The sequence below is a fragment of the Lactuca serriola genome, chromosome 3, assembly GCF_051521515.1.
Source record: "Lactuca serriola cultivar US96UC23 chromosome 3, Lser_US96UC23_V15, whole genome shotgun sequence".
Taxonomy (NCBI): domain Eukaryota; kingdom Viridiplantae; phylum Streptophyta; class Magnoliopsida; order Asterales; family Asteraceae; genus Lactuca; species Lactuca serriola.
In genome coordinates, this window is record NC_136410.1 from 4,833,585 (window position 1) to 4,844,138 (window position 10,554).

Consider the following 10,554-nt stretch of genomic DNA (forward strand, 5'->3'; position numbering starts at 1 on the left):
CGTCATTGCGTATAGTACACGGGTCTCATAAGTATAGTACACAGGTCTCATAACTAATGTTGGTGATTTAATCACCAAATATATTTTAGTGTAATGGATTTAACAAGTATTTCAAGAATAGTGTTTTAGTTATAATACAAGTTAGGAGGTGTGAGAGTGCACACTTGTATTTACTAAACATTGTTAGTACCGAACCCTGAAAGGTGTAAACTGTTTCATTTATCCTTTAAATGGATAAGTTCGGGAAAGAACAACTTGGTTGAAACACAGAAACGTTTCCTTCTTCGTACTCTTCTCAAAATTGATTATGACTTTGTGTCTAAAATCAGAATTGTTACTTCAGGAATTATCCTAGTTTGGATTTCGTGATACCCAAGATATATAGGGTCGAAATATCAAACAAGTAAAGTGTTTACACGATTCCTGTTTGTGATCCAGATTTCTTTTAAGCCAATTTCGAAATTCCCCAACAACTGATACATATATAACAACTTTGAGAATATTTACTTTCATGTTTATTTTCGAGTAAAAACACTACAGAATAACAAAAAACACCAAAATATTGCTAAGTGAAGAAAACACCGGAATAAGTAACAACACATGATCAAACACTGTAAGTCTTGCTGTTAGCATACGACCCAAGATTCTTCCCACCACATGTAGCCATGCACGCTTCCTCGAACGTTTCCTTCTCAACCACTTTATTGCAAATGTTTGCAAATGCCCGCATGTGCTTCATGCCATATTGAGTCAGCGACCCACAATGCTTCTCAAATAACCGAGCCTTTAATGGAGAACCCATAATCATATATATTAGCAAATTACCAATCATATAAAACTGAATTTGAACATTCCACAGTTTTAACCATATATATAAGACATACATACCGTAGATTTAAGACACTCCCAATCATCCACCAAAGGAAACCCACGACCTCTAGATGAATGGAGGATTGAACGACCATTCTGTGGCCCAAAGAGAAGCATCCCAATCATCTCAATACTGTTATCTAGATGCGCCCTATGTGACATGGTCTCTGTTATCTTCTTCAGAAGTCCCGCTCTTTCCATTTCTGATGACTTCTTGTACTGAACATACAACCAAAGAATAAAATTGTCAAAACATTTCGAATTTAGGCTTAATTTGTTTCTCACATATATAAGACAATCTTACCCTCTGCCACAAGAATATGAGATCGGCATCTCTTTGATTTACACCATCCATCTTCTTATCAAATGAAATCAGGTTATCCGGGAGGTTTAGGGTTTCTGGATCAAAGCCTAGATATAAAGAGACCTTCTCTGGTTTGATGTCTTTACTTCCGTATTCCATCACATGTGAACCTGAATTGAAAGTATCGTAATTAGATGTCCTCTCCTTCACCTGTTCACAAAAATATACCAATTAACTTCAACACATTAAACCAAAATCAACAAATACTAAACTTGGATCGATCTTAGTCAATACTAGTTAATTAAGTCTCGAACCTTGTTGAATTGTTGCTCAATTGATTCTTTCTTCAGGTTGTGTGTCTCACTAGTGAAAACAAATTAACCAAAAAAACTCAATTCATAGAAATTTGAGTAGAAGTAAATGGTGGCATGAAATATAAATATATACCTATCTTCCATCCAAGCTACACTATATAGATCTCCTAAGCAGGTAATATACTCGGGTGGGGGAGAGGGTTCCATCCCCGGACAGTATGTTCCATAGCTGCTCTCTTCAGAGCTCGATGCGGTTGTAGCATATATGTTGAGATCTTCGGGTAACATTCCTTCAAAGATGCTTCCACTTTCGCATGCTTCCAAGTATATAACCTACACTAATTAATTCTTCTTGAGATATATATATATATATATATAATCATACACATCTACAGTTTAGATTGAGTCCGAATCCAAATGCTCGGTCTAGATTACCATTTCTTTGTATGTACCCATGTCATGCTTCTTTTTTAAGACCTCGATCAAGTCTTTGGCTACAAGATAAGGCATGTTTGGCATCCCTACACTCAAAAGTACAACATATTAGTCTCATGATCTTTTATCTAGCAAAAACATTCAGTTTTGTGGTTGAACCATCAATATAAGTTAAGTTTCTGACATTTTCCTAAATCAACCATTTTGACTTGTTATATCTAGTGTCATAGGGGTTTTTTCAAGTTAACCATTTTGACGGTCAAAATAGTTAAATTGGAAAAATGTTATGAATTGATCGGAAAAAATAAAGACATCAAACCCGTTGAATCGGGAGCCCAATAACTAATGAGTGGGCTAAGTTGTATATGTAAATGAAATTAATTATCAAACACTTACCAAGCACACCGGGACCTCCGTGATCAGAGTAGTAAAGAAAGATCCGGTCTTCTGGCTTGCTATCAACAACCTTTCCACTTCCACCTTTCACCGATTTTTTGTCACCAAGAAGCACAGCGAACAAATTGTCTACTGTAACATGCTCCCCAGTATAGTCCTACAATAACTTATACCATTTTAATTGACGAATTGTGATCACTTGATCTTTTAAAATGTAGGGAGGGATGTACCTTTGGAACACCAGAATAGACATCGTCTCCTTGTGGGTGATTGATTATGACTCCAGGCCTCGGGTTCATTTCACTTGTTGCAATATCGTCGAACATAAACACAACAATATTTTCATCTTTCAAACCTCCTCTTTTAAGTATTTGATAAGCATGACAAACATCGGCCTGTGGTACAAACATTTAGATCTTCAGTGACATCAGATTAGATATTTTGTAGATCATAAAATTTGGATACCAGTTTTGAAAATGATAATGTGATATTTAATAAATAATAAGAATCAAATTATTGTTTCTCAAATTCTTGTTATTTAAAAAAAAATCTAATATATTTCCTATGGCATATATAAAAAACATTAATTTGAGTATTAATTATAAGAAATAAAGTATTATCATAATTAAATATGATAAATATTAATTACAAATAATATTCTTTATACTTTATAGGTAATGTATTTATTATAGTAATATTTATCATAATCTTTATCATATTTATTATGATAATATACTACAATGAATGTTTTTTATATGCGTCTTGAGGGTATTATACTCTTATCCAATTATCTTCCTGCCCAATGAAATGGTATATGAAACATATTATTTTTTAAATGGATAGGACATGTCGTTTAAATGAGTAGGAAGACATGTCATATGTTATAGTTTAAAAGGTAAAAGGTAGAAGGATATTTAATTTCTCTTATCCAAAAGAAGATGCATTTTGCACAAACAATTCCTAAAATTAGGTTAAAAGAAAAAGTAACATCGACAATCAACTTTGTTGTATCATGTATATATACCAAAACTAACTGTTTCACCATTTAAATAAACAAATCACGAATTTAATAATTTAGAATCTTTAAATAAGACTTGGGTCGTGTAGGGTTGGACTTTATCCAAACCCAAAAAAACACACACGAAATTTAACCCAGCCGAAATATTCTCGGATTCAAATAAAATTATATTTAGAAACATTATGAGCTCAAATATTAAATAAAAAGTTAATTAATTCACAAAATAAAATTTTGAAAAATTGGTTGTCACCTGATGCCGGTAATTTCCATAACCGTTTGAACCGGCGACGAGCACCGCCCACCTAGTCCCGTTTCCCGTCGTCTGTCCGTCCGACTCCAAGTCTTCTTCCAGATCCACCGGTGACCGGATCAACGGGTCCCACCCCCGCCGGTAACCAAAACTTCCGGCAGGTAGAACCACCACCACCACCACCACCAGTACAAGTAGCAAACATGTTATAACACGAGACACAGCCATGGAAGTAGAAAACAGAAAACCGAGTGAATGTATTATGTAATGTAGTTGGAAAGACTTGGGGGTTTATTTTGAATGTATAAATACGAAGAGGCATACGGCATGCAAATCAAGAAGCTTACACCTGTAAAAAGTGTGGGGCCCAAAAGTATAAGCAAATGCCAGGTGGAGTTACGAATTGATAGACCCGTGATGGAGGGTGTATAGAAACGAGGGTGAAGGATTGGCGGATTGGTAAATTCATGATACAGGACAATTATAGTACTTTTTTACTTTTTAGAGATATACTAATATAAGAATTTATATTGTCAGCTAGTACGGAAAATTTTAAATATATACGTTCTCACTTCTCAGTTCTCACCCCAACTTTCATACGGGATATGTATTTATTACTTTGGTAAAATATTACTGATTTTGTAAAGATAACATTTATTTAACAATATTATCTCTGGACGAGTATCATGTAATTTATGACATTATGGTCTCCTTGGTGTACGTTATGTAGATATGGGATACAAAATACTTATCCCATTTACAATACGCATATCATGTACTATATATAAATAGTTTAAAATAATGATTAATGAAACTGGTAAAATTTTCTCCAAATTCAATTTGACATATAACACGATTCTTTGTTCATGACACAAAAACATATACATATCACACCTCACCCAAAATTATTCTATATAATAAAAATCAACTACTTCTAAACAGTATAATTTTTTTTTATCATAATTTGGCCACAAAACATTTTTTATGTTGATAGATCTGGTTTCTAGACTTTTGTATGTTGATAACTTTTTCCTTTATTTTATAAAATGTCACTTTCCACTCCTTAACTTTGTAGGATGATACTTCCACTTCTTTAATTTGAAAAATGTCATTTTTATCTCCTCATATTTGAACAACGCCAATTTTCACTCCTTCAACTTTTATATATTGTCGTGTTTGTAGGTTTGGTCCGTACACTTTCGTATGTCGGCAAGTGGGCCCCTTTACGGAAACCGTGCACACAAAACGATAAAATGATGAATAATAGTACCTTATTTTTGTAAGACTAGAACATCGTAAGTAAAACCTCGCTTTTCGCCCCACGATGTAGGAAGATGACAATTTCTAGTTCACTATCAATTAAGAACTTGTCCATGAAGATTGTTAGAGTTTTGTTCTCTTGTTTATTTCATTAGAATAATAATAATAATAATAATAATAATAATAATAATAATAATAATAATAATAATAATAATAATAATAATATGTCATAAACTAAATATAGTTTCTGAAGCATTGTGGTTTTTCTTTAGGTAATGAGTTTTCATGTACATAAGCAAAGAAAAAGAAAAGTCACTTCTTTATGTGTTGTATTGCTTTTATTTGTAAAGAAATGGAACTAGGAGTGAATGCACACCTCATCTCATGACGGAAAACAATTGGATAAAGGGTCTACAGTCTAGCTCCCTCTCGTATAACAAGTCGTGCCTTAAAAACCCACAAAATCATATCCCCTTACCATTCGCCACAAGAATCTCAACTTATACTTGATTTACATTTTATACCAACCGTCTTCTTATCAAAAGAAATTCGATTAGCCGGAATGTTTACAGCCTTTTGATAAATCTTATATATAAAGATACCATGATGTATTTAGTACCATATTTCATCACCATAACTGGATAAATGTTATAAAAATAATGGAAACAAAAAACGATAATACAATATTATATATATTAATTACCAAAATCGGTTTGTGAGGATTATCACTATTCATTTCAACTTCTATTTTTATCGGTGGATTATGCTTCGTGTCCTTTTCTTTGTCTATGATGTTGCCACCATTTATATTTCTTTTTTCTATTTCCAAATCCAAGATTACTAAAACCAAATCATGTTATATATTGACAAGGCATTCATTATTAAATATAAAACAATAGTTTTGTGGAAATAACCATTTAGGTTCTGGTCATAAAATATTTTCATATTTATAATCTTTTCCCATCAATTAATTTTTATTTAACAGTTTTCACCCCTCATAATTTTAAAGTTAAATTATTGGTATTTTATACATTACAATTTGATCCCCTATTATATTTTAAGGTTACACTTTGACCCCTTACATATTTTTTTAATAATCTTTTTTTATCAATTTATTTATGATACAATTTCAAATCTTATTTTTGTCCGTCTCCTCCGTACATAATTATTTGTATCCAAGTTTTATTTTTATATTTTTATGCTCCACTTCATATGGTTTAATCGTCTCTGTGGTATGTATGGTGTCGATCTGCATTTTTGAACATACTGGGACTTCCTTAGCATCATGCAGACGGTCAAACCCTAGTATAATCTTATATACTTACATGAATCACGAGGCTCTTATATTATTATGGAAAGCAAAATTGTTCCTTAACTCTTCATAATTAAGGGGTATTTGAGATTTCATTTAAAAACAATTTATTGATTTTTTGATTTTTTGAAAAGTAAATAAGTCAAAAAAGTGTTTGACAATATAAAATGACTTTTAAAAGAAGTATAAGTTAAGACAAACATTAAAAAAAAAAAATAACTTATTGACTTATTGACTTTTCCCATCACAAAAGCTTATCAAAACACTTTTTTAAAAACTCATTTTCCTACAACCATAAGTCAATAAGTCTTTTTGTCTAAAAGTTCTTTTAACGTTCCAAATGAAATCCCAAACACCCTCTCAATATACCCCAATATATCATTCTCAATAGCTATCATTGTCAATCCATTATGTATTCCCTATGATTTTTTGGACCATAAGTAGGACTTTAACAACTTTAGTTTTGATCTCTATCAGCACATGCATTATCGACATTTAATATTTTTGGTTCAAAGAACTTAATTCTTCATCTCTCTCTCTCTCTCTCTCTCTCTATATATATATATATATATATATATATATATATATATATATATATATATATATATATATATATCCAATAGATTCTTAGGAGGCATAATTTCTAGAAATTATATATCATATAACATTAACACCAATATGAAAGTTATAAAGGTTGTTCTAATCAACTATGTATATGCCACAAAACAAGAACACACTTATAAAAACTAAACGGAACTAGCAACTAGATAAATCACTCAAAATATATCTCACATTTCGTAATGCACTAATATGAAGATAGAAATTCAGTCATTCAAAATACATGTGTTGGTGTGTTATTTTTATTAATCAATGAAAACAATCAGAATATAAAAATGAGAGGCCATCGAATTTAGAAATTAGGAATAGTGAAATACTTACTTGTTTAATTTCAGTTGACAATAAAAAATAGAGCGGGGTGTAATAAAAAAACGAGAGGTGGAGTCCAGTGGAATCAGAAAACTAAGAAACAAGAAACATTGTTCGAGCTTTGTAGTTGCTACAAATTTGGAAGTTTCGAATTGGAAAAAACAATTAAGCTCTTGTTTTCCATAAATTTACATTATCCCAAATACAATTTTTAATTTGAAGCATAATTTTTCAAAACATGAGTTGTTGCAATTTTTAATTGTAGCGATATCTATTGGAATTGGAAAGAAAACATGAGGTTTTGTCTTTTTGATTACCGAATTATCTATTTCTAGACAGTGAACTAAATATATATAAAATCAGGCCCTCTCCACAACATGGGTATGTGCGGTCACCCACCTCGCTCACCCTCAAAGACACCCATGTATGTCGCTTAAACACATGTTTCCTAGACTGTATGCTTCAAATATAGGGAAAGCGAGAGAGAGTATTGTAGCAGATCATTGGACAATTGGTCAATGAGTTTGGAGCTGGCACAAATTGATTATGGGAGGTGTAGAAGTTGAGCATTTAGCTAACTTGTCTTTGTTGATAAGTGGTATTGATATATTGTAAAATTTGGATATGTGGGTGTGGGATCTTGACATAAATGGTATTTTTATGTTTTGATGAGGTTTTGTTGTAGACAAGAGTGCCTATTCATTGGAATATGTATGTTCCTATTAAAATAGAGATTTTTATTTGGAGTGTAAGGCTTAATATAATATCTTCTACATTGAACTTAATTGATAGAAGTATTGATCTTCCTTCCATGGTGTGTTCTTCATCTAACTCTCAAGTGAAGACATTAATCACGTGTTCCCATATTTTGAAGTAGCGAATCAAATATGATTGTTGATTGCGAAATGGTATGATATTCCCTTTCAATTTTTATTGACATTATGGAAGTCTTTCTTGGGTTGATATCTTCTCGTTGTCTTTAACAAAGAGAAAAGTGTTTGAGGTGATTGTTGTTCCGATTATGTGGATGCTTTAGTGTAAAACCAAGTTCTAGGTATAACTTCTTTTGTGGTTTTGGGTATTTAATACCTCAAAATATGAGGTTTTTGTTGGGTTTTGTATACTACAACATCCTATGGTGCACATGCAACCTTAAATGCCTTGGATCTATGTTTTATCTAATTATACATGTAATGGTATTTCCAAAGCATTAAGCCTATAACTAGCATGCAAATGACATAAACAATATGAAATGCTAGTTAGGGTGACATACGTTTTATGTAGCTTGAAGCCTTGTTGTATTTGGCTTAAAGAGCTTAGCAGCAATAGTGTGGATGCCTCAAATGGAATCACAACACTCCATGGACAAAGGTGGCTCTTGAGAGAGAATTTTCATGCACCAAAAACACCTCCATGAACTCCAAGAACTAGTGTAGGCGTTTTTTTAGCTATAGAGCACATATTTATATGTAGAATTCCAAGGGTCATGAGTATAACCCAAATCCATACCCATGGGTTTTATGATCCATGGTTCATGTGGCCCAACCCTTTGTGTATCCATACATAAACTTAGTCCAACATGGATCATAAGCCCAACACATATAAATAAAACTAATTACCATAATTAGTCCCCATAGATTTCATTAGTCTTTTTTATCACTAAATTAATTCCAAACTAATTCTTGATCAATACTAATTAAATCATATGATTTCATATTAATATATTATAACTTATAATATATTAATAAATCATAAATAACCTCTTCTCTCAAAAGTCCATCGTAACAAATTGTCCTGATGATATGCAACCCAAATGGACCATGTACTCTCGGGTCAAGTACATACCAATTATAGTTATGGGCTTAGACACCTAATCCAAAAGTCTCCAACTTGGATAAGTCTAATAACAATTATTGCAAGTATGACTCCAAAACCCGACTAGCAATAATAGTTCTAAAAGTCGTTGTCGAACTCTGACCTAGTCAATGACATGTCCATTAGATAAGGGATCATATATTTCTCCATTCTAGATATCATATGGACTGAGACATGGATTATAATCATTCTCTCTGTTCATATGTTGTTTCCCGATTTCCGATTTATGATGACCGACTAATTGAACAAATCAAATCAGTCCAGGCCTGGTCGAGCACTTAGGGTTGTCATCACTAAATCATCGAGGCGCCCACATATATCGTTTTTATCCCTCTAAGGGTAAAAGGAATGGATAAACTTTGACTCATATGCTTGCTCTATTTACTTATCAAGTCATACACAACAATATGTTTTATAACACCAAGTTACTAGTGCGTTTTCACATTATCAATGTGCAACCGACTTGTAGACTGCAACTCATATCTTTCTATTTTAAGAATATAAGATATTATCGTCTCATGATCACTCATGATAAAATCCATGAAGTGATTCAAATGAGCGTGGGTTTAATACAATACTTAAATCTTATTCCAGGAGCACTCATGAATACTGCAACTATGTCTAAAACATCTAGACATACTACAGACCCATTCATGACAGTCTTGCCTCAATACCTACTTCCAAAGTATGATCGACTGTGGACGGTTTGAATAACCTAGTTATTCGAGAAGTCAAAACATGCAAAGTGAAACACACGAATAATACTAATCCTATATGACCCCAAAACTTTTGAGTCATATTGATTACTCATTATTCATTGTATAATGTTTCGAATAATCAACTTTATACTTGAATTAAAACAATAGTTATGTCATGCTCCAATCATGCACACTATGTTTACCTGTGGTCCTTTCTATGTGGAATATATCAATTGAAAACATTTCAATGATGCTTATTTTATAGTTCCAAATCCTTATGAGAAATGTAAGAATACAAGATTCTTTGCCGTTTACTGAAATTTGTTAGATTCTAAACTTATATGCAATGATCCTCTTGTAATGACTATGCACAAAAGTCACAAAGACTTGGCAACAAACATTACAAAGTATTCCAATGGAAAGCAATTCCATGGAAACGAAGTCTCACATTAAAAGTGATGGGTTTAATACAAACAATCCTATGTGTACATGCAACCCTAGCATTGGATCTATGTTTTCACTATTAGATACACAACATTATGAACATATAATAAAACCCTAAAGATGATTGCTATTATCGAAATTAACCAAGAAGGTTAGATTACATACCTCTTGTTGTTATATTGTAATAACAACTTAAATCTTCAAACCCTAAGTCTTGAAAGCAAGCACCACAAGTGTAGTGCCTCTAATGGCTCACAAACACCACAAGCAATTGGAAAAGATATATAGAGAGAAGAAAGAGGTGGAATTCGGCCCTTAGAACCCTTTAGGAAGCATGGACAAATTCATAAGCCTTAGGGGTCTTTATATAGGTGTGAGATTAGGTTTTCAGTCCTTATCCTTATCTAGTTGCTTGCCCACCAAGTAACAATAAGATAAGCCTTGAAAGCCC

General features: G+C 32.5%; 1 protein-coding gene across 1 annotated transcript; it reads right to left on the reverse strand.

The window, feature by feature from the left end:
- Nucleotides 1–481: 481 nt before the first annotated feature.
- On the reverse strand, nucleotides 482–3,871 carry LOC145091345 (legumain-like). Its single transcript, XM_079029042.1, has 9 exons — nucleotides 3,588–3,871; nucleotides 2,550–2,714; nucleotides 2,320–2,476; nucleotides 1,924–2,009; nucleotides 1,622–1,821; nucleotides 1,489–1,537; nucleotides 1,175–1,384; nucleotides 889–1,089; nucleotides 482–784 (listed from the first exon to the last, which is right to left on the reverse strand). Exons 1-9 carry the CDS (start codon nucleotides 3,813–3,815, stop codon nucleotides 605–607), a joined length of 1,476 nt encoding a protein of 491 aa, XP_078885168.1. The 5' UTR covers nucleotides 3,816–3,871; the 3' UTR covers nucleotides 482–604.
- Nucleotides 3,872–10,554: the final 6,683 nt, after the last annotated feature.